This window comes from Chaetodon auriga, chromosome 22 (genome assembly GCF_051107435.1).
Source record: "Chaetodon auriga isolate fChaAug3 chromosome 22, fChaAug3.hap1, whole genome shotgun sequence".
Lineage (NCBI taxonomy): Eukaryota > Metazoa > Chordata > Actinopteri > Chaetodontiformes > Chaetodontidae > Chaetodon > Chaetodon auriga.
The window spans coordinates 4,741,006-4,766,674 of record NC_135095.1 but is presented as its reverse complement, the minus strand read 5'-3'; the positions used below and the strand labels follow the sequence as shown (position 1 = coordinate 4,766,674).

The following is a 25,669-nucleotide window of genomic DNA, read 5'->3' as shown; positions in this document are numbered from 1 at the left end:
AAAACGAACACGGAATGACACCTTCTGTGTAAACTCGTCAAGCCTTCCGCTGCGTCCTCGCTCTGCGCTCAAACAGCTGCACGTGCTCGCTTCGTCACTTTTTCTCATAAAAACCTACTCGGCTAAAATGATGTGAAACGTAAAAAAAAAAAAAAAAAATGATGGCGCTAGAACATAGTTACTTTATCTATAAATAGTTTTAAAATAAATATACCTGTATCACATTGTCTGTAGGATATTTTCTGTCACGTCTACAGTGCTGGAGCGCTGGAGGAGTCCCAATTCATGCACGTAATACTGCACGACAATCGCCCCCCCCCAAAAAAACTCTGATATCTCCTAAAATTTCGTCTTCAGTGGATGCAGCTTGAGAAGTCGGACTCCTCCAGCGGCTCCATCACTTCCTCCTCTGATAAGCTCAACTATTGGCAAATCCTCATCAGCTCAACTCGAAAATTCATCACGGTGCAAAATCAAGACCTTACAAAGACATTCCCTTATCTCTATCATACTTGGAATCAAATGCATGTTTTTTTTAAAAAAACAAACAAACAAAAGAAAAAAAAAAAAGCTTTCCTTAAAGCTTCCATGGCCACCACAGTTCATTATCGCAGGAACAGACGAGTTCCTGAACCAATCAAAGAATTTAAAAATACATACAGGGCACATCAACAGGGACACCATAAATAAGGGTTTAAAGTGGGGAGGGGGAAAGAACGATACTGCCACGTTACGGCGCTGCTGTCTCTGCAGCGTCACGTCTCCGGTACAAACAGAAGAGCTTTTATTTTGAAATTCCTCGCGTCCGTCGGCCTCTCTCCTCTCCATTCGTGCCTGGCAGCAACGCACCGTCCAATGGGCTCGGGAGAAGAGACGAGGTGGAGGAGGGGGGAGGGGGGGGGTTTGATAGCAGTGGAGGTACAGTAATGAAGTCTGATGTAGAATAGTAGTAGTAGTAGTAGTAGTAATAGTAGTAAAGGTGGTGGTGGGGGGCGGAGGGAGAGGGCGGGGTGTTGGTGTGGTGTTTCCCCATAACAGCATGCTAGTCCTGGCTGATTTTTTTTTTTTTCATTGTCTATTGATCGGTGAGGGAGAGATGGTCCAAAAAAAGCAAGCGCTCCCGAGAACAGCATCGCTCCGATATGAACGCCGAGGGGACGGGGCGGGCGATCCTTCCAATCCTTCCACCTGCCGACGCTCCACTCCCCCCCCCCCTTCCCTCCCCCCTCCACCCTGCTCCCCTCCCCCCGCTCGTCTTCCTTCTCCTCCTCCTCCTCCTCTACACCAGCTGGTAGCCCGAGCCAGACGTCTGGTCGTATTCTATTGTGTACTGCGTGGTCCAGTCCACCGTCACGGGCCGGATCAGGCCGCAGCAGCGGATCTCGAAGAAATCTATGAGGTTTCTGAAGCAGCCGTGGCTGGAGAGAGAGAGAGAGGAAGGAGCGTGAGTGCGTCACAGTCTACAGACTGACCATCAAATTTAACAAAGAAAGTGAACAAATAAGAGGATGGCTTACTTGAAGGGGCTTTCGATGGACGTGGCTGTGACTTTAAAGTGCTTGTATCTCCGAGCGTTCATCCTCTCGTTGGTGGTGATTCCCAAAGCTGCGATCTAAGAGAGGTGAGAGAGGTCAGCCGAACGCATTTCACAGAAAAATTCAAACAGATTATCTCTAAGCTCAGGGTACAAGGATCTAAGCCCACAGATGAAAAGCTCAACTGCACGTCCTCGTCATCACTAATGCTTTCATCTTTAAAGGTGCTGAATCAAAGGTGAAGCCAGACCTGGTAGAGCTGACACATGATGAGCACCGCCACCCACATGAAGTGGAAGACGCTGTTGAGGAACATCCAGAACATCCAGGGGGAGCAGGAGGCGATCTGGGTCAGGTAGAGCCAGAAGCCGTCCTTGGCGTACGTGGTGGCACAGTGGATTCTCCAGTCTGAGGGCAAAGGGAGAAGAGTGAAGGGGCAGAACGAGCAACGGGGGCGAGACATTACCAAGAGGTCTGGCTACTCACAGGAAATGCAGCCGTACATCATCCAGCAGATCATGCAGAGCAGGAAGAACAGGTAACCCATGAAGTAGCGGTGGTTGCCACTTCCTGCAGAGGAGAAACAAACAGGTCTCATTCTCTTCACCTGAGTTTGCCGCTTTGGCTGCTGCTGACAGGTGAAGGGGAGGCGAGATGAAAGGGAGCTGGATCGAACGTTTACCAAGCTCGCCATCGTGCCTCGGCATGTGAGCACGCCGGCGTTTTCTCACGAGGGGAGGATGCATTCACAGACACTGCTAGCATGGCTAAAAAAAGACACGTGCGGCCGAGTTACACCTGGAGCTGAAATATTTTTTAAAAAGACGCACATCTCTTCAGCTACACTGACCACCTATCAGACGGTCGGCGGTCAGTTAAATTGTTGAACGAGGAAGGAAACCTATGGCCCCCCCCCCTTCTAAAAGATCACCATTGTGTTCATGATATTTTAAAACTTCTGAAGACCTTTCTCAGTCTTTTTCCAGGCTCCTGGTCCCAGTGGTAAAGCGGCAGAGCTTGTTGTTTGTTCAGACACTTTCCACACTTTTAAGTCTTCTTCCTGACCACCTGCTTTCAACCTGGACGTGCTACGAGCTCCCAGCGCTCCCTCCCCCCTCCCCTCCGCTTCACAGACGCCATAACGAACCTAAAGGCCTACACTGGATCATTGACTCAACAGTGTTCATTAAAGCCCCCCCCCCAGCTGACTCAGATGTCCTCCACATGTTTTTTCTGATGGGAACCGCGACTCGAATAAATGCAGAGCAGGGCCGTCAGAACAAAAAGCCACGACTCTGTGTGGGAGCGCGTGTGTTGTTGACATCCTCACAAATCTGCGGTGTGGCTGACATACCGACGCAGTTCCCCACCCAGGGACAGTGGTGGTCGAACTTGGCGATGCAGCGGTTGCACACGGCGCAGTGCTTGGACCTGATGGGCTTCCGTATCTGGTGAGAACACAGAGACATAAGCATTAAAAGTGGTCTTATTACAGCTAATATCCTGCGCGTCATCCATTTCTTGAGCAAGAATTTACCAAGCAGGTACTGCAGAATATGCTCAGATCCAGGCTGCCCGTCTCTGCCAGCTCCACAATTGTCTGGAGGAAGGAAACGGGAAACAAAGGCACGATTTCATAAAAGCACACAGGAGGCGCAGCAGAAAAAATGAACTAACGACTGAGAAATTCATCTCGCCAAGGTCTATTTGGCACGGCAACAAAAGACCTACTGACAGCGTACGAGCTGAGGCTGGGAGTTCCAGCTGAACGCTCACACTGGAAGCTCGGCTGATTCACGCTCGACTGGGACAACAGCTACGGCGGTATTTACAGTTTCATTCTCTCAGTTTGTTTTCAGCGTTTCAGGCAAAATCTTGAATGCCCAGCGACATCAGAGGAAAAGGTGGAAGGGGACTCTGTAAGGAAAGGAAGGCTCTGAAGCCTTTGGTCTGAGGCGGCTGACCACTTTAAACAGTGGCGTGTCCTCTGTTGGGCTAACAATGCGGGGTAAATTTAGCTCTTCATCATTCACAGGGCCTCTGTTGTCCTCCATCAGAGGGTAATAATGAGGGACAGAGAGGTCGAGCGGAGGGATGCCGACTGTGGGCAGCAGGCCAGAGGATCAGCCACCGAGAGTCTCTGCTGTGAACTGGACTGTTGTCAGAATACGTGGGGAAAAATACCCACGTTACACCAAAACAAACACGCAAACACACGTGAAATACAAGAAAACAGCCCGACATTGTGCTGTAACTTTACCTTTTTCTTCTGCTCCTCTGATGCTTTGATAATTCCCGGGTCAGACTTCCAGGATTTGCCAAAGTTGTAGAACAGAGCCAGGGTGTTGATCAGGAAGGGCACATGGACAGTGGCAAAGGGGAGATGTGCAGCGAGGTTAAGGAAGATGCTTTTTCTGACTCTTTCCTGTCTCTTTTAAAGACGGGACTGTCAGCCGGTGGCTTTTCACCGCCATCATGTCCTTTTTCTTCCTGTTTTCCTGTTTTTCTTCAGTATCCAAATAATGCAGTGATCGTCATCTGTGCATCCACGGGGGACAGGAACAGCTAATAGCTAATTCGGCGTACTTTTTAATGGTGCCGATTTGCCAAAATGCACACCATCTACAGACTGACTGACTGCAGGAATATCCGCCTTTAAGCTGCAGTGCAGGATGTGTGTTTAAGTCAGGATAATGTCTGGCTCATCAGCTTAAATCATAACGTAATGTGCCTGACGGAGTCACTGTTGGCGGTTCAGCGCAAACTGAATTCTATTGCAATTATCCATAACACTTCAAACTGTAAGTTTTTTTTCCCCGTTTTTCAAATAAAGATAAAGCCTCATTTGCATACATTTAGTTCACCTGGCTTGCTAACATTAGCACTGATTCCCACAAGACGATGCTTGTCATGTTAAATCACCTCCTGAGACACTGGCAGCTCCAGCACAGGACAGAGTGTGACTGTCAAAACTTTCAGCTTCAGAGTCATAGAGAAACATGCAAAGTGCTTAAATCACAGGTATGACAACACATCCTCAAACCTAAACCAATGAGTAGGACAACTGTCAGTGACCCCCCCAATCCCATCTGTCCCAGTTGAAGAGTACCAGCCACAGGCCGATACCAGATCTTCACCCTCTGTCTAAAGGTAACAAGTATGTGTCACGTCATTTTAAAAACAAATCATCGTCCAAGCTTTTCGTGTTTTTACAAATCCATCAATCTGAGTCACATTCGTAGTATCTGTACCAACAGCAGACTGTGACGCAGACAGCAGCTCGGTCTCATCTGGACTTCCTTCCAGGAATACATCCACATTAAGCTGTGGACTGGCTCCGCGAAGACGCAACTGATTACTAGCAGAGTCAGTCATGCAGGTGTGCGTGAGTCAGCAGAATCCCACGGGAAACCGGCCAAGTGACAGCGAGAGGCCAAGACAGTGAAAGCCACAACACGATGAGCTCATGTGTGACTGAAACTGCAAAAACAGAATCGTCACTGTGGAGAAACTGAAGCTGTCATATCAAATCGTTACACTATCACCTGTTACCAATCAACCTGTTCACCTGTGGAATGATCCAAACAGGTGTTTTTGGAGCATTCCACATCTTTCCCAGTCTTTAGTTGCTCCTGTCCAAGGAAGGAAGGAAGGAAGGAAGGAAGCTCCCTGAAGCTCACAGCTCTTCACAATGTGAGAAATCGTGTCTAATGCACTCAGAAGGAACCAAGACTGCAGCCATGATAGCGGCTCTGTGAAGACGCACTTGGGCACTGAACTCACCGGTGCTTGACGATATAAGTCTGGATCAAATTTTATAGCAATCCATCCAATAGTCGGTATTTCAGTTTGGAACGAGCGACTGATCAACACGACCATCAAAAATGGACTAACCTCGCACAGATGAGTTTCTCCTCCTCTGCTGAACAAGGCATACGTTTTCAGTTTATACAGCACGCTCGAATTCAAACTCAACTCTGGGATCTCTAGTGGCAGAACACGCTTGATGTGAACACCAGCCACGAAAGGTCCCACCAAACCACCACAAAACAGACGACAGGGAAACCGTCTGAAGCACTTGGGAAAGAAGTCATCAGCCTCTAACGCCGGAAGCACTGACATCACATGCCCCGACAACTTTTCTTTGTTGGTGAGGAACAGTCGACAGCTTTCATGGTCATGCCTCCAGCAACAGTTATGACTTCACTGATAAGCCCTTCCCTACACAGACAGAGCAAGAGAGGCCTCTACAAGTCTCTAAAAACCACATGAAGCCATTGATCTTCCTAAGTACCTCCATAAAGAACTGGGTGCTGACATTATCCTCCTGAAAATGATTATTGAAACACTCCCCAGAGCACCTTACTGGTCCACTACATCAGTGACCACTGGAGCTGCAGGGGCTGGTGCCAGTGATCAATGCAGCTCGTCAGACAAATGGCCTTCAATGCCTCCTCGGGGAGAGATGGTCATCATCTCCCCGTAAGCGTGCGTTTATCTTTTGAAAGGCTGAGGGGTGAGATGTGTTTGACAAGGTTTCCCCAGCAGCCGACAGCCGGGGCCGAGCAAGAGAGCTGGAGACGGATTTATCAGTGATGTGCTGTCTGGAAGAGGTGGAATGAATTCTGTATCAGTGCTGAGCAAAACTCCAGGCTGAATTCAAGACGGTGAAGTTTTTGAGCTGAAAAAAGGGATCTTGAAATCGGCGCAGAGCTCTTTTGAATTTTCATTCCGTCCTTTTTCTGTGATTTCCAGACGTTCACCTGCTGGAAATGCATTCATGAGCAAAGTCTACTGAGGAAAATCTGATCCGAGTCTGGGAAAGAGAAAAGTACGGCCACAGAGCTCCACCCTGCTCATCTGATCTGTTTTCAAAGACAGGTCTGAGGAGGATAATGAGCTCACAATGACTGAAAATGGGTCAGAACTGGAGGAGAAAATGCTTTAACCTGGAGGGCGGAACAAAGGTTTTGCACAATGCTGGGCTGCATAACGACACCGCCGAACTGAGCGAAGAGTGGAACGTCAGAATCAAAACGGTCTCCGCTCTCAAATTTCTCGCTCTTCTTGTTTACTGTAAGTAATTCTATTAGAAGCTCACCCAGCGGCAGTGAGAGTGAAATGGAAAAGGTCTTCTTCCACGTTTGATAATCAGGCCAGGACACTTTAAACCAGATGTTGGAATCTTTCAGCCTGTGACACAAATGAAAGGTTTATACTCTCGTCTTCAAATCCAAGTTCAATAAATGTTGACTTTAACTGCAAACGCGTACAAAATGTGGAGCTCCAGGAACCCGCTGTCGGGCCCCAGTCCACAGTTTACGTAAGCATGCTCTGAGGGGTCAGAGAGAGTAAACTGATGCCTGCCTGGACACCACAGACCCAAGAATACAAAGCGGGACATAAGAGGAGGTCAAAGGCATCAGTATGTTTCAAACTAACTGCTTGTTGGATGGTCGAACAACAAGCACCAAGTCATTCAGTCCCACCCTGCTCCTGACATGCAAATCACTTGATCTGCAAAAACAGATGTGATTAAAAAGTACTAATTTGTCTGCAAGCAGTGAACTTGACAAGAGCAAACAATCCACCTGAGACAGGGAGACGCAGAGAGAAGCGACCCTCTGTGCAGCCAGGAACATGAAACAGCATGTCTCTAACCCAAACAGGCAGGCGAAAGACAGCAAGACTGGAGACGGATTTATGGCAGATACAAAGGCTTAATGACAACCTTGATAGCTGCAGGGTAAAAGGGAAGCCTGAAAGAACTTGTTTTTTGTAAGCAAACATCACACAAGAAAGAACCTGCCAGCAGCGAAAGGAGCAACTTGCTCAGAACGGCATTTTTAAATACCCGAAAAGATGTGAGAGCGCAGGTTCCTTTTTCATTAAGCCGAGGTCAAAGACATCTTCCTCTCCCTTCCCATTAGTGGAGCAATGAGCCGTAAAATTAAATGCCTTTCACAAACAAGAACTCCCCTCTCACCTCCTGCAATTAGCAGCCTCCGAACAGACTGGCAATTCTTCCCTGAACAAAAAAAACAAAAAAAACAAAAAAAAAAACGCGAGAGCAGCGGCACTGAGGCCAACAGAAACTCTTTGGAGTCGCTTCACTGGGTTCCACCCAGCGGCTGCTGCACACTAAACTCCATGCTAGCACAGCGACAGACACCAAAAAAAAAAGGAAGCAGCATGCACATTTATACATCTTTAGCTAAACATCCATCACAGTGAGACCCTGTGCTCGTGGCACTTCATGTCTTCCACCACCTCCTCCTGCTCTTTACATTAACCTCTCCTCATTCTGCTCCTCTCATCCACTAAAACCTGGTCTGTAACTTTATCTCACTGATGCTCCACCCTCTCCACACAAGCTCATTTTCCTGGCAATCTTTAAATAATACATATCACAGGCAGCGGAAAGCAGTAAAAAGCTATTTAACAAGTCCATGTTTTATTGAGATCCTCCCTTCTTGGAGACCACGTTTGCCAAATTTACAAACCTGCTTAATTCATAAAGGCTTTTGGCTTGTGTTGCGTGAGCATAAATATCCCATTTCAACCAGCATGTTACACAACTGCAATGCTCTGAATTCATGTCTTTTTTTCCAGTTAGCAGTGTGCCAGGTCTCTGAGCTCTGACATGCTTCACACACAAGTGGATTGTGGGTGAAAAAGACTTAAACAGGTGGAGAGAAGAGGCCATCTATCACCCGGAGTGGCTGGAAAGAGCTACAAAAGGACCAAACTACAACTTGACTCCCAGCCTAGTGTTAATGTAGGGAAATGGGTCAACAGTCATTGTTCAGGGAAATCCTCATCATTATTTGGGATTTAGAGGAGAAGTGTCTCCAAGCAAAACACTGAATCTTAACTTCTCCCTTTGTATGAGACTGAAGAATCGACTAATGCAACGAGTGCAGCATTTGCCAACATCGCAATTAGGAAAACAATTATTGACGGTTTAAACTGGAAAGTGTTGTTTGCAAAGTGTTTCTGACTGGTCTAATACCAGATTCTGTGTGACGCTAATCGGCTGCTGACTTCACCATCACGTGTCCTGCACAGTGAAAACTGACGATGTCGGGGAAAGAAAAGGATATCGTTCCAGAACCAGTAGAACCAGGTGGTGTACATCCAGAACTTGGTGGCCAGGTAGATTCCCAGAGGGAGAGCACTGTGCATGGAGTGGTCAAAGAAAGCCCTGCAGAGCGAGAGGACAGAGGAGGGGAAGGGTCATCAGCTGTGTGTCTGCAAGTCTAATCTGCCATTTTGCTTTTTTTAGTTTGTTTTTTGCATCCCCTCATCACACTTGACATAGTGTGGCAATAACACTGTTACTATGAAAGGTGTTAAAGATTCAAATTTATTACAACTTGGGTCTTATTTTAATAGTTTTGGTGAAATTTTTCCCCTCCCTCCACAAACACTGCTCATAATTTAGGCGTTCAATACATCAAGGCATTCTTGCTGCAGATGTGAAACCTGCTCACTGTAGCACATATGGACAAAAGCGAACCTGAGTCTTTGATCTGAATCCTGCAGTCAGACAGCGGACAAATAAACCAAACCGTGACCTCAAGGCACCCTGCAGCGGTGCTCAACAAGTAGGTATTCCAAGAATGGCAGTAAATGTAAAGCTAACACACTGGGTAATGTGTTATTGTAGTCACGGAACTAGCAGTGGTGCTGTAGCAAACTATACCAGCAGGACCAGATGGCAGTGGTAATGGGGGGTTTAGCAGGGGATACAATGTGTGTGTGTGTGAGTATTTGCCACTGCATGTTGTGGAATGGTGGAAATTATACGCGTGTCTGCCTGGAAGAATATGTGCACGTATAGTTTATTGGTCATGAGACGTACTTGGAGAGGAACTGCACAGCGACCCAGACGCCGGCATACATGAGGCCCTTGATCAGCCAGGAGTCGATGTCCAGGTCGGCGATGAAGCCGACCAGCCAGATGACCACGAAGGGTGTTCCCAGCATCACCTTCTGCCTGAACTCCTGCAGCAGGGAGGGGAGGAAGGAGACAGATGGATACAGATGGCAAATCAGGGGAGAGAGGAAAAGGTTCGTGTTTGAAGTGAGAGTGCAGACGGCGGTTTGTTTTGAATATCAGAGCGGTTATGAGACAAATCACAGCTAAAGATGCAAAAAGTTCAGCTTTTGAATTCCACAAATGGCTCATGACATCACTGGGTCTGACACTGGGGATCGGGACTAAAGCTCAGACAAACCTCACACCTCAGCGTGACTCGAGCGATAGTCTACAATCTATTTATCAGATGAAACACAGCGTCACATTCAAAAAGCTCTAGTAGTCTATTTGTATGCAAACTTGCTGTCTACTCTCTCTAAGATTTACCTTAATTAACTAATAATATCCCAGCAGACGAGTGGAAAGAGAACAACACATTTAGGGGTTAAAACAGTTTTACACAGCGACAATACAAATCTGATGCATGCACGGCCTTCACATTTCAACAAAATCAACACAGAAACAAACACACTGAGGAGTTCACACATCTTCTACCAGAGCGGGAAACGACACACCACTGACGTTAGATGTCACTCAGTTCTGGCTGTGGCTGATATATTGGTATTTACTATAAGGAAACATATGAATCATCACCCACCGGAGGCTTTAAAATGTAGTTTGTTTCTGTATTTTCTGGCAGTTGTGATGGCAAACATAATCCATCACTTACCAGCCGTCTCCTTCCTGTCACACTGTCTGACTTGAAAAGTAGTAAAAGTCGTAAACAGCTGACAAACTGACTGCTTTCAGGTGAAAGGTTCAGCCTGGGCACGCTGGTCTGAGCATGTCTGAACTGAGACAAAAGGTGTGTGTCTGTGTGTGTGTGTCTTTACAGCAAAGATTAGATGGTTGCATGTGGTTCTAATGTAAGAATTAGCTGTTTCTGTCCAATGTTTCAAATTCGAGCAGCAGAATTTTCTACTCTCTATCTGCCTGCCCTTTGTTTTTTGATGTATAATGCAATGTAGTTGATGGTGTGTGTGTGTGTGTGTGTGTACCTTGTCCATCTTCAGTCTCTTCAGGTAGGACGGGCTGTCGTAGCCTTTGGCCTGTCGCGCTTCCTGTAAGTGATTGATCATCCAAACGTTCTTCCTTTGCTTGGCAAGATCTAGCGGGGTTTCGCCCTTAAAAACAACAGAAGACCAATCTGTGCTCATTTTGCCCTCGCAAAAACCCGTGAAAGCTACACTTCCGCCATTCTTAGCAGCAGTCTCATTTGTTCACACGACAGTGGGTGAAGCTGAGGGCACTACCTTGATGTTCTGCGCGTCAACGTTAGCGTTGGCGTCCAGCAGCAGGCTGATGACAGTGGTGTTGCCGGCCAGCACGGCCCAGTGCAGCGCTGTGTTCTTGTGATATTTGTCGCCCAGGTTGACGGACACGTTGAAGGTCAGTAGCAGCCGGGTGGGATCCACACTGTCACAGAGGAACAGTAAAGTCAGACACCCACCTGGCAAACAGGCTTGTCACGAGGAAGAGGGTGACTATATTGTAATTGTGGATTATCTGATCTATAAAATATCATAAAACAATGCAAAACGGCTTTTAGAATTTCCCACAAGCAAAGGTGGCATCCTCAAATGTCTTGTTTGATTCAGTTTATTATAATGTATCATGCAACACAAAAAAATCCACAGATCTGAGAAGCTGGAATCAGATATTTTTGGTGTTTCTTGCTTGAAACAGGATCACGTTTGAACTGCTAGAACACCATCGATGCCAAGAGAAACCTCTCAATTCCAATCAGCCTTAATCTTCTGCTTCTTCGTACTCATTACCCCTTTCTTCATCATGCTACAACATCTGTTTTTTTGTGGCTAATGATGTGTGTGTGTGTGGCTGCAGTCAGAACAAACGTGCTCAAGCTTGTTCATGTGTATTAGTGCACTTCTGCACAGTGCCAGTATTTCAAACTTTTTGCAGACAGTCATTCAGATTTCTTGTCAAGGCAGATTAAGGCTGAACAGCGACTCATCGCAACGCTGTAGCGGCACGAGCATATTGTGTGCACACCTGTGTGTCCTGTACGCCGCCCACATCAGAGGAGTCATGCCGTTCTGATCCATCATGTCCACATCCTGATAGAGAGGAAAGATGCAATAAACAAACTGAGGGGAGCTGAGGGAGAAGTGAGAGGTGGCAAATAGAAGCAGCAGGGCTCCCCCTGGTGGAGGGCACTGGTACCAACCGCTTGCAAAACACACACTCCAGTGGCTGACAAACCCCAAATGACACAGACACAAACAGGAACGAGATGATAAATCAACGCAAGAGGTTTAGTTCTTATTTTAGCAATTACCACATCTGTTTTCAAATATCCCAGTGGACCACAGCAATCGTGCTAAAGATCTATCAGATGAGCGCATTTGCTATTTTATGCACTGTAAGATTACTTTCTCTCCCTGACGAATAAGCTGCCCTGTTGCCGTTTCCCACCTGTCCTTTGGCGATAAGGTAGGCCACGATGGAGGTGTGGCCGAACTGGGCGGCCAGATGAACGCAGCTGCAGCCCTCGCCGTCGATCAAAGACGGGTCCGCGCCATATTTCATGAGCTGCACCACCATGGATAGGTGTCCTTGTCTGGGAGAAGATAAACACATAACAAAGACGTCTTAGATGCTCTGTTTCTTCTGAGCTTTACTGAGCCGGTTGGGCTGCAGAACGTTTTGTAGTTAGGTGAAAATAGCCAGTGACATGCAGGAGGGAGTGACCCCCGTCTTTCAGGCCAAGGCTAAGCTCAACAGTCCAAAGATCAGGGTCTCATTTACTCTCACTGATATTAAACTGCTACATTTGCACATGAAATGATGGATCCTCATATTCTGAGACGACACTGAGAGACTGATTCCCTGAGTGCTCTTATCATTTGATATTTGTCTCCGTGGTCTGGCAGGTAATTTGTTGCATGCTTTTATTGCATGCAGTATATTGAGTTTTCAAAATCTATTTGCATTACTAAGCCTGTCTGCAAGGTAAACTCCCCCCCCCACAGGACAATGAAGATTTAAAATGACATCCAAACTGTTTTAGTTTTATTTCATTGCCTTAGTGAGACATGCAACGATCACTTTCACTGCACAGACGTGGGACAGTTATTTGCTGTGTGTAAACCTGAGCAGACAAAGCCATTAACACCCAACACTCAGCTCCAGCATGGCTGAGGTCATGCAGACAGAGGAGGCTGGGGGCTTTTAAAGGTCATTAGCCGGTTGGAGGTGGGGTGGGGGGAGGCAGAGGGTGACACAGGACTCCTGAGTGTCTGTGTACCAGCGATGGCGCGGTTGCCTGTGTGTCAAACCTATCAATAATTCAGGACAATAGCGCGTCGTGGCCCCCTGTCTGCTTTTGGGAGAGGGAGGTGGATGTCATGTGACCTGTACTTTCTCACCAGTTACAGCCTGACTGAGTGATCATTACAAAGAGGAAGAAGGAAACAGAATACTTTCAAACAATCAAGCTGACATGGAGGAACTCGTCGTAAACTCGCAGCGTTGACGAGCAGTGAATATTAAAACAGCAATAAAAGAGACGATGGTGGGATAACTTCAGAAATGTGTGCTTGTCGGAGTGATTTAGAGAGACAGTGAGGAAGCTGGCCTGATCTCCTCTGGCACACTATGTTTGATTAACTTTACTTTAACTGAAATTTACTGGGAACAAGAAGAAAGAAGCAATCTGAAGGAATGAAAAGAAACATTTCATTTTCAAGCCATGAATCATATTCAAAATAAAAATAAATAAAGGCTTGGTGGATTAAATATGTCCACCAAATGGAAGATATGCTATCTGTGTGTTACCTGGTGGCCCAGTGCAGAGGCGTGGAGTTGAGGTCTCCTCCCAGTTGGTCCACTATGGCTCCCTTTGATATGTAGTACCTGCACAAACACACACAATCATCAGGTGATACTTTATCCTGCATCACGCATGAATCTGACCTCTTTCTGTTCATCTGATCTAGGTGGAGGCTGTATAACTGGTATAAACGACAATAGACTGACTGTTCTTGTCAACACATGACGCCCATACGAGCTGCATACAGCGTGCAGCACCAAGCCAAAAACATTACCACCTCAGTCATTTTGAGCTCTTTCTCTCTCTCTCCTGTGATCTTTTGCTTTGTATGTCAAAGTCACACCTGGGAACTGACCAGTATTGCATATTTCCAGCCAGTCCTGGCATTCAGACTCATGACCATCCAACCACAAGCTCAAGCCTCTAAGCTCTCTGCGACTGTCACCACCAACTTCACACAAAACATCACTCACTTGACCAAGTCTATCCTGTTGTTGATGGCGGCCCAGTGGAGGAGTGTTACGTTTTCTTTGTCTGGCTGCCGAACATCGAAGCCCGCCTCCACCAACTCCCTGCAGCGCTCGAAGATGCCGTACCTGAGGAAGAGGGGTGGGGAGAGATTAGCGTCTCCTCACACACAAACACACGGGCAAACACAGATAAACGGGGTTAAATACACAAAACTGAGACAAACTGACAAAATGTACACACACATAAAAACTGATAAACAGATACTCCGAACCAAACAAGACACCCACACTGTGGCAGAACTTGGCACCGGCTGTCTTAAAGCGGATATTCCTGACCTCAAATTAAAGCGACATAAATCTGCTGCTGTCAAATATAACAACATCCCAGACAAAGCTTCTGTTGTCTTATCGGGAAGACATTTCCACATTTCTCCTCCTCCCGTCACCGACATTCTCTCATAATTTGTGTGAATTTCTTCTTTGGCATGTGCTGAATCAGGAAACCACAGCAGAAAATATGGTGGTAGTAGATCCAGATTTGATATTTGTGGTATCTTGATAACTCAAAAACACATAAATGAACAAGTAAACATGCTGCCCCCCTCCAGTTATGACGAGGGCTCCATTAATAGACCCCCACCCTCGTGTTACGAGGCCTGGCATTGATATTTGGTTAAAACAGATCGGTTATGCTTCTTGCCCTCGTGGGTCTATGTGAAGTTTGCTGGAGGTGATGACGTAAAGTAGCCTGGCTGTTTTTATGTGGAGTGAACACCGAGCTGGAAAAATATCCCTTTAAATGCTGCACTGCCTGTCAGCAACCGACCGCAAGACAATTTGGCCTTGTGTGCTCGGATTAATTTTGCATGCAGTTAACACATATTTTTGGTTTTCTGGAAAAAGGAAATTCCGAGATTAAATAAATACATTTGAGAATGGATTTTTGCCTGGTGGTAGGTGGCAGAATGAGAAACTACAAACCAGCACAAACATGACAAACACCAACATAAACCAGCATGTTCTGAGCAGACACATTACAAATACTGACGAAAAGAAAACATCTGCACTTTGGAATGTAAAACAGCAAACTTAAACTACTCAGCATGGCATGATGGGAAATGTGGGCTGATGCTATCGCTCCAGCTTTCAGCAAACCTGGTGCAAAAGAGGCGTGTGTGCGTGTGTGTGTGTGTGTGTATGTGCATGTGGCTGTCACACTGTGCTCTGCCTAGGCTGGTAAATGTAGATAAATATTATAATTTGGTGCCTTTTTATTGGGCATCAACCTCGCCTTTACAACATGCGTGTTCTCAAAAAAAAAAAAAAAACAGACGGGAAGTGCAAATAAACACCCGCATTGATGAAAATGACAGATACGCTTACAGTGCAGATAAGGCGGTGTCAAAGAAAAACTCCACAGACTATCTGCAAGCTACTGTACGTCAGAGATGATGTGTGTGTGCGCTATCACCACAGCATCATGCTCTGCTTAACATCATCTTGGCTTTAGTATTACAATCCAAATAATATCCATAACGTTAACGGCTCTTGTGGAGCGCAAATGCAAAGTTCTGGTGAGCAGGCATATGGAGAACGGAGATGTGGGGTGTCAGATTAATGGAGAAGAGACAGCAAACTGATTTATAATTAAGGACTTAAAATTCACGTGTCACTCGTGCTGATTAACGGGGCTGGCTCAGCGGGCGGACATGCTGCTCCACCAGAAAAGCTCTAAATGCGTAGTTCTTTGTTGTCACTATTCTTGAGGTTGACTGACCCGAGCCCAAAGCTTATCGTGATGTCGGCGTGAGACGACAACACACATACGCACGCATCGTCCACTCACTGTGTGGCTTTGACAATGTCCCAGGTGCTGTAGTCATCCACATGGTTTTTACGGCTAACGTTCTCGCTGTAGCCATGGTTGTAATGACTCTGGGGTTTGATTTCCTGAAAGAGAAGGAGGGAGAACAAGAGACAGAAAGACAGAGATGAGTTAGTCGTTTGTAGGTTGTGCTGCTGTGCTGGATCATCAGCAATATGTTGGAACGTGTGAACATGAACTGGATGGTGGGGCTGTGGGGACTGCTGGTTTGTTTCCGTCTGGTTAGCACTGCTGTGCCGTGTGCGGAAAGGTGTAACAGAACTACAAAAAAAAAAAAAATACTTGATCTATCTCAACGGGGAAAATAAAGGCCGCAGGACGACGACGGGCCTGTCGAGCTCTGTTGCTGCTGAGGATCTAATCTGTCACACAGATGTGGCGGCTGTGCTACTCGCGTTCAATTAGCGTCCATAGAAACACCAAGGAAACAACAATTAGCCTCAGGATCACCCGGACACATCGGCTGCGTCTGGTAAACGCAGAACACCCTCACTGCATGCTGACTCTCGACTTTGTGAATGAGAGCTGACGCTTCTGTTGTGTTAAGTAACTTTGAATTTACTGTTGCAGAGTAACTGAATATAAGTTTATTTACTAAGACTATTCAAAGCTGTGCTGTTGCTCACACGCATAGAACAATGAGGAATAACGAGGCAGCCTCTGGGGGGGACCCGGGACATGGCAGGTTTGCACAGAGCTGCTGGGTAGCCTGCGGTGAGAGAGCCACAGAGACAGAGAGCTGTACCATCTTGCCTCTCAGTTTAGCTTGGGCTTCCCTAAAGAGCCAGAGGGAAGTGCTGAACCAGCATTTCTGCCACCGTGGGGAATGGTGGTGGAGAAACAAGATGGCGAGGGTGCATGAGAAAAAACTAACAGGGGCAGATTCTGTTTTGCACTAAGACGGAAAATGCGTCGCTCGGGCTGGAGTTTTAGGAAATGATCGAATTGTCATTTTTTCTGTGCTTACTGTGATTATTTTCAATTAAACCGCAGGCCTGGATTTGTGGTCTACATTGTATTACACAGGATATGATTGCAGCAAGCGAGACAACAACAACAGAATCAAATAAAGTGATGAAATTGATTTTTTAAAACCAGTCAGTCACAGGAAAGTCGCTGCTAAGTAGTCGGCTTGCTTAGGTTTCTTTCACAGTAGAGAAGGCACAGGTGTAAATAATGAAACTAACGATGGCTGAATTCCATTTAGCTATTTTGTCACACGGCCATGACTTACTGTGACACTTGAATAGAACGAACATCAAAAATACAGAGCTCAAGTGTGAACGTACAGATACTGGCATTTGGAGTAAATGTGCCAAAAAAAAACATCCAAAATCTTTCTGATTTTCTTGTTAACACAGAATTCATGTAAATTTGCTTCAGCTGAGTTAATTTGCCAGCAGCAGCTGTCATTACAGCGTGTGGAGACAACAATAGAAGCAGACTTAAAGGTGCCCTGTGGAGTTTCTGTGCAAAAGAACAATGCTTGTCTCATGTCAGTGCTGCCTGCAGTTTGTCTTCTTGAGGTCTAACCAAACCTGATGAAGGCACGTCCGTCCTCAAAAAACATTTGCAAAAGCTGACTTTTCTTAAAAGTTTGAAAGCTGCATTGTTTTACGTCCATGCTTACAAGGAGACTCCCTAAAACCATGACATGCTAAATCATAAAACTCAAATGTCGCTAGTTCATCAACAAATTTAACACGACTATGAGTGTTGAGTTATATGTGTGAGAGTGAGTTAAGGAAAGTCACAGTGTCATCAGACAGTGACGTTAATCGTTGCTCTTCGGGTTAACGTTCCACAGATCATCTTTCCAAACTCGGAAGAGAAGAGGTGGCTATATTTGTGGAATTGTGAACCCTGCTGGAAAACAATACACTCGCTTCTTTCAACGAGTGTTATACATGAGATGACATTTCCTGGAATATTGTCTTTTCGGTTGGTTTGTTGGTTAAAGTGTGTAAATGGCCCTTTCTTATGAGCCCAGGTCTAACGACTTGACAGACAAACCGAGAGAAAACTCTAATTATTAGAGAGAACTATGATGTTTGGAATCTGAAAAACAACACTGAATAATACAAGCATTCAATGTGGGACTGGTTGGGATGAGTCCTGCATCTCTGATGTGGTATAATCTGAAAGGACAAAGTGAGCTCAGTACTGAGGGGTGTTGCACACACCCTTTTTTTTCCTGTTAATGCGTCACATTGTGAGCTACTAATCTTTATCAAAATCGACAGGAGAGTATCAGCTGTTAGCAGCTGGCGGGCGGCTGAGTCCTGCTGTGTGTTTGGCTCGACAGCTAAGGAAGCTAATAGGGCTAACAGTGCTAACAGCTAATAGAGCTAACAGAACTTAGAGCTAAAAGAGCTAATAGAGCTCACACCTAACAGAGCTAAACACACAGCAGGACTCAGTTTCTGTTCAGAGGAACATAAGCAGCTAAACAGTGAACTATATTACTTTAAATACATTCATACAACTCTCACTATCTTTTCAACAGTCCTGCCTGAGTTATTGTGCGGTGTCACAATATCCTGTTTTCACAAGAAATTATATGAAATTGCAGAAGCAACACTCCACTGAGATGCGGTTTCCTTGTGGGTTTAAATGCATACACCCACATTAGACGCCTGACCAATATTTTAAGCCATGCCTGGATAGACATGCAGCGATGTGATGTGATAATGTCAGCCCTCAAAAACCACCTCCAAATGAAAGCTCAACATGTGCACATGACGTCCCGACAAAACCAGTCATACATACAGTGGCATGCAAAAGTCTGGGCACCCCTGGTCAAAATTTCTGTTATTGTGAACAGCTAAGTGAGTAGAAACTGGACTGATCTCCAAAAGGCATATAGTTAAAGATCAAATGATGCAAACTTAAGAGCTTTATTAATAGTCGGACTCCTCAAACCCTTGTCCCAACAATCAGCAGCAGCGGCCTCCTCTAAGCAGCTGTGTAGCACTCTGACGATTAAAATAATTGATGGCCACAAAGCAAGAGAAGGCTATAAGAAGACGGTAAAGCATCCAGGTAGCTGTTTCCTCAGTTTTTAATGTAATTAAAAAATGTCCGTTGGCAGGAAGAGTGGAGGTCAAGCTGAGATCTGAAAGACCAAGAAAACCTTTTGAGAGAACTGCTCACTGGATTGCTAGAAAGGCAAATCAAAGCCCCACTTGACTGCAAAAGACCTTGAAGAAGATTTAGCAGATTCCAGAGTGGTGTGCAGCAGCACCTGGACAAGTATAAGCTTCATGGAAGAGTCATCAGAGGAGCACCTTTACTGCATCCTCACCATAAAAATCAGCACCAGACATTTACAAAAGAAACATCTAAACAAGCCGGATGCATTTTGGAAACAAGTCCTGTGGACCGCTGAATTTCAACATCACATCGTCTATTAAAAAAAAAAAAAAAAAAAAGCCGCAAATGAGAGGAGGATGACTAAACACACCTCAAAATCCATATTAGACAGCCTCAAGCAGTATAAGCTAAAGGTTTTACAGAGGTCTTCACAGTCACAGTCCGGGATCTAAACATCATAGAAAATCTGTGGATAGGCCTCAAAAGATCAGTGCATGCAAGATGGTCCAAGAATCCCCAGAACTTGAAGCCCTTAGAGAGGGAAAAACTGGCGAAAATCCCACAAACAAGCCCTGAAAGACTTGAAGCTGACTACAAAAAACCTTTCTAAGCTGTGATACTTGCCAAAGGGGGTGTTACTGAGCACTGACCATGCAGGGGGCCCAAACTTTTGCTTCAAGCCCTTTACCATTTTTTGCTATTTTAAAAGTGGGAAAAGATGGAAATAAAAAAGCGAACTCACTTGAAATGTTAAAGAAAAGCATCATCTTTAATTTTATGTCATGTGGAAATCATTACTCACTTAATTATTCACAATAACCAACTTTTACATACCACTGTATCCATCCCCCCACATTTTCTGGCGCTTTTATCCAAAGCTTATGCATTTACTATAACGGCAGAATAAGCTTTTAATTCCGAGACCCCAAGCATTACAAATCATCAGTAGTACGGAGAAAAAGTATCAATGTTGCTGCGATTTTACTATGATGAAAGGGACGAATAAGAAAAACAGAAGCTAAGACCAGCAGAGGAGGGATTTTATTTAGAGAGTAAATCAGACTGCCGAGGAGGATGAAGGAGGACGTGACAGAGGGGATATGAAGGTTACCGTCTCATATTTTTATTTCTGTATTTTTAAAGTGTCAAAGCTGCCGGGAGGCGTTTGTACATTTCGCTGCCAAGTTTTGGTCATTTACAAATCCATACGATCTGTTTCAACTACCCCGTGTGCTATTCAGACTGGTGTAGCTGCCAGAGAAAAGAGGGGGCAGGTGAGAGCTGCTCACTTATCGTGACTGTGCTGAGCTTTTTTTTTTTTTCCCTTACAACAGACTGAGAAACAGAAGCCAAGGAAAAATGTGGAACTCAAAGCCTCACCCTTCATCTGGATATTCAATTGAGGCAAAGTGCTCGCAATTCATTGAATGGGAAAATCCATCCCCATCAGTCCAGGGACAAGAGGAAGAGGGCCTGTCGCTAAACCCTCAGATAGCAGATGTTAAATCACTTTCTCCATCTCAACCTTCCGTGGAGATAACCTTTGACCCCTTTCCAGTCACGGCAGCCCGCTCTTCACTCCCTTCAGCCATCTAAAAGGCTGATGGTGGCATTTGTAACTGTAGTGATAATTGCAGTCCGTGCATTTTTCCCCTCTTAATTACATACCTGTATACTGGTGTTGCATTCAACAACTAAGCAGGCAGCAGCGATGATACTGTCAATTGAACTTGTTGTCTAATTTACGCTAACCATTGATTTTAGGTTGGAACTTCATCTGTTCAGTGAAGCAGCAGGCTTGGCTTTTGTCAATGGAGCTGGTCAGTGGGACATATGGTCACATCTCCTGGGGGGGTGGGGGTGGATGTCACATGCCTTGAGCTAAAAATGTCAGACAGCACCATTTCTAAAAATGCATGTTTATTGGTTTATACCAGGAATACAGAAAATAAAACCAAACTGAACTGCCTTTGCACTGCATCTCCAAAGGCCACTTAGCTGAGACTAGTTTTTTACTGTTATTGTGTTCTTCCTCTTGCTGGCTGTGGCCATAGCTCACAATCAGATTTGATCTGATATGAGAGCCATTTCAAGCAGCTAATTCAATATTCAAGGCACAGTTACATCCATGGATCAGAAGGAAGCAGAGAGGGCCACTTTTTAACAGAATGCATGTTTTCCACTTTGCGCTACACGTGAAGTATGGAAAGCGGCTGAGCATGTCCCCCCACCTTTAGGCGCCTTTCATGCAGGAACACTCATTTGCATTTTCAAATGAGACTGGAACCTGGGGACATTTATCCCGTACATTTCTCGAGAGGAAATGTTTGCATTTGACATGTTGAACTGGTTCAAAGTGAAAAAAGGTACATGGCCCTTCTGAGTGTGCAACCAAACTTCCGATGCTCTAATTCAGGTGCCTCAGACATTCAGCCTCACTCTGCTCTCACTACAATCTATGAGATGACCCAGATTTCCAGCAACACCCTGCTGTAAAGCGGACCAACTTTATGCCAAGCCTGTATAGACATAGAGAAAAACAAAGTAAATTTATGATGAAGCAGGTACCGTTAGACGTATTCCTTCACTGTGGTAGCTAGGTGTGCTGCCAAAAGGAGGCTCCTGTGCAATGATTTCAAGACGCTGGAGGCTGTGGCACCTCTACACTCATGGTAGACAGTTTACCTCTTGCAAGTCTGGCTAAAAATAATCTTTGGACAGAGTCGAAGTACTCCTTTGGTCTTGCATATAAAGTCAACATAATGTTATATGGTATTTCTCCAATGCATAATTCAAGTTTATCAGCTCCATCATGCCGTGACATTGGCGGTGCATTAAACTTCATCTGATAATAACCAGCCACCTTTGCATGCAGTGTTTTTGTATCTTTATAACTGTATGCAGGGTCAATCCCTGGCTCAGCCTCCAACGCTGAATCATAACTGACAAGACGACCTAGCAAAGTTGGTCGAAGGTCCTTCAGACTTCCCAGTCAGGTCAAGCAGCGATATCCAGACAAAGACAGAAAGAAGGGAATCACTAACAATTCACTGTATCAAAGGACCAAAGAACAGAAGGTAATTACATTTCCGCTAACCAGGAGATCCCCTCCCCCCACCCCAATCTGATATTTCCCAAGTGTTACAGAGGAAAGATCTTCAGCAGTAATCAAGAACTAACAGCAAGATGATTGTCAGTCTCCCGCTGCATGTTGTGTGCCACAGAGAGGAAGCATTTTATCTACAACACAGATAAAAAACAATGCCCTTTGACTGCAAATGTACACAGGACCAGGCGCATGTGTAACAGGAACAACACAAACAGACAAATTACCTTACCATACTCAGATCTTAATTTCCATTTCAGAAAAGCTGTTTTGTAAAATGACTTAAATATGTGTGTTTTTGGTCTTCAGAACACACTGCAAACCTTGACGCGTAAAGCCTTGCTCATGTCTGCTTGGCTGGCCTGAAGTAAATCCTCCGAGTCGTACAGCTTTCATATAGAAGCTGCACATGTGACAGGGGTCCGCTAAGCATGTTATGCATATTCAACTAGCGTTTGCCCAGGTCATGAGACTGCTGTCACAATTTTCCAATGCATAAAATTACCACATAAGTACCAAATACACATATGTTTCAATTCCCTTCACATCATCACTTATTATACTTAAATTGCATTTGTATGTCAATAATAACACTAAATCAAATGATCATTCTTTACAGAGACATTAGTTAACCAGAGCCAAAGTTGGACCCGCATTCAGCCTAGTTTGGGAAGAGCACTAGGTGACATATGTTGACTGAGTCAGATCAGCTTATGTGGGTATAACCCAACTGTTTCAGTTGTAAAGTGGTATTAAATTTCACTGAAGCATCTACGGTAGAGAAGGTTTGTCAAAAAGAAACAAGAGGAGGAAAACGGGGTAACATCACAAATCTACACTCTACCTTTGTCTGGGTTTCCTTTCCTTGTGCAAAAAACAAAACTCACAAAAACAGAGGATTAATAGACAGTGTATGCGTTCAGAAATGAGCCATTCAACCATATTTTCCTATTATGAGCCTGTGTATGGCCTCGGAGCCAACGTCGCAATTTGACTGCTCAAGGTGCAGCGACATGACTACTGCAGGTCCATATGAGTTAAATGTATGAACAGGACCATCACACTCAGTGCATTAACATTTTGGCTCACCGGCCAAAATGGCTGATACATTTTCAAGACACCTTCACCTTACAACAGCCAAAACCAGATTATAAATCCCCATATCCTTTTCAACTTATTTTCACGATGTACATTAAATCATGAGGCTGCATGTACAAACTGACTGGACATTTAAAAAATGACTCATTTGAAGTATGGACTGCCAGGATTAACAGTTACCGAACAAGCCTTCAGGTGAATTAACCTCCCAGACTGCTGACTATAAACCTACAACCAAAACAAGACTGAGAGAAAAGAAAGCCAACCACGATGAAGGAAAACTACTGTATGTATCATACTGAACTCTTCCTAATGATACCTGGCAAACACAGATCATAGTAACTGATAACCAGGCTTTGTTCAATATGCAAAACCTAACAAACCAGGAGTTATTGGTGTATAAGCGCTATGTAGTCAGGTACAGTACTGTCTGCACAGACTGCAGAATAAAGAAAGAGGTGACTTTCCAGAGTCTGGTTTATGAAGAAGTCACGTTAAAACCCCCTCATATAAAATAGTTTAGGTTGTGATTGTGGTAGCTACTGTATCCAGTGAAGTAAAAATAATAAAGATGGGTAACTTGGGGTGAAATAGCTTTTACAACATCAAGCTAACGAGGCGATGAGAAGGACATGAAACAAATAACATTACGTTCCTGCCATGTTAGCTTGTGTGATTAGTTAAAAATGTTGAAATGAATCCTTTTCAGCCACAGTATCTTTTCTTCTTTCGTCATTATTGGACAAATTTACACGTTGTCTTTTGTGCGTTCATTTAAGCAAGCCATTTGTTTATCCTGATGCAGAAACGATGAATGCTAACTTAAACGAGAAACTGACAGGTAACGTTTCTGACAGCCCCAACATAGTGGCACCGCTGCAGGCTAGCTAGCTGAGGGTGACTCCAAAATTTCATATTAACAAACGCTTACGGTTCTCAAGATGAAAGTGGATTATTTCCACATTCACGGCTGTTAACATTAACTTCCTATGACGGCCGACTGGACACCACAGCTCAATATGCTCATATACACTTGACCCCGATTTACATCATCGCAGCTAAAGCAGCCAGCTCTAACGTTACCAGTTTAGCTCCAAAGCTAACGTCGTAATACTGTAAGGATTAGGCACTAACGTTACCTTTTCCATAACAGACCTATACACCCAGCTACCAATCTTGTTTACTAGCTGTAAGGCGATACCATCAGGGAAAGCACCACCTAGCTTAACGTTAACATTAACAGGAACATCTGCCCAGCGTTTACTTGCTATGCAGCAGGAGGAGGGGGGCTAGCGTTAGCACCTTTAGCATCGTTAGCTACCTGCCACCCCCCACCGGTGGTTATGCAGGGGGCATCGGAGTTTCCCAATAAGCACGGCAAAATCACACAGCCACCCACACACAGGCAGCTGTAACATGTTTTGTCTATGTTCATATGTATGCGCGACGGCGTGAAGTCCAAGGACCGTACCTCGGGATGGAGAATAGGGACGCAGCCAGCTTCTTTCTCATATTCCTCCATAGCGTCAGCCATCTTGGTGGTGAAGTTCGCTGAGCATTATGGGAAACAAGAGGCTATGTAGGGGGGAAACAAACAGAGGAGGAGGAGAGAGCAGCTGTCAAAAAACACAGATGAAGGGCAGGCCATATCACACAGAGGGTCACATAATCATATTATAGTCTGTGACTACAGGCTACTTATATAGAACAGAAGACATTTAATATCAAATAGATATAAATGGCATTATTATTGCACACACCACAGTACCTCTGAGGGTTTATGTAAGAGTAGCGTGCTGTGTGTCTCTTGCCTCTATGGGGTTATAATGGACATCGGAAAAAGAATATGGACAACATATCCTCCTCAGACTCTCTTGTATCACCACCTTAAAACCTGCATTGTGTGGTGTCTACTGCAAAATACAGAAACACAAATGATGGCCTGTTTCTCATATTAGAGAAAACAATGAGATGTGTTGTATTCCACTTCCTCTTAGCCTAATCAGAGCCTGAGGCGTCACCAACACAACGCTGTCGCTATAACACTACCACCACCGAGGCCCACTGATCATCAAGGGCTCTAGAATTAATTAACCTATACAATGTGGACTGCACATTGCACTGAGTGTATCTGAAGGAGACAGGGTACATGGACACCTGCAGAGAAGACAAGAGGGGGGTCAAAGGGGGGCCCACCGTACATTTTTTCCCTGAGGATGTAAACTGTTAACTTGACAACAGCAGAATCAGTCAGGCCAGCAATACAGTAAACAGCAAAAGAGTTCTCTATCTTTAGATGTATTGTGGTGTATCACTGGTCTTAATTTCATTTCGCCTCGCGTTTGTTTTGAGGCCGCGCTGACATTATTTGAGAGCAAAGGCTTGAGTCCAAATAGTACATATTTGAAATCCCTTTTGTTTAACTGTTCAACCTTAATTATTTTCAAATGTTAAGATGCTATTTTAAAATTTTGTTGCTTCCATGACATTATTCACACTGCAGTTTATTTACACTGACGTTCTACATTCAGTGGCCAGATGCAAGACAAGTTCAAGTACAAGCTGTGTGGTCAAATGCTGAAAAGAGCAAGGCCATGATTTCCTTTGCAGTCTCAGACATTGACACCGGAACCACAATCACTGATTTG

At 45.0% G+C, this 25,669-nt stretch overlaps 1 protein-coding gene across 1 annotated transcript; it reads right to left on the bottom strand.

Moving 5' to 3' along the window:
- Positions 1–1,073: 1,073 nt before the first annotated feature.
- zdhhc17 (zDHHC palmitoyltransferase 17) lies at positions 1,074–24,568 on the bottom strand. The gene is made up of 17 exons (XM_076722015.1): positions 24,493–24,568; positions 15,686–15,789; positions 13,843–13,965; positions 13,375–13,452; positions 12,013–12,157; positions 11,590–11,654; positions 10,830–10,992; positions 10,575–10,700; positions 9,400–9,542; positions 8,639–8,739; positions 3,796–3,920; positions 3,073–3,135; positions 2,890–2,983; positions 2,022–2,105; positions 1,786–1,943; positions 1,518–1,612; positions 1,074–1,418 (listed from the first exon to the last, which is right to left on the bottom strand). The coding sequence occupies exons 1-17, from the start codon at positions 24,553–24,555 to the stop codon at positions 1,280–1,282; spliced, it is 1,869 nt and encodes a 622-aa protein (XP_076578130.1). The 5' UTR covers positions 24,556–24,568; the 3' UTR covers positions 1,074–1,279.
- Between the last annotated feature and the right edge of the window lie 1,101 nt (positions 24,569–25,669).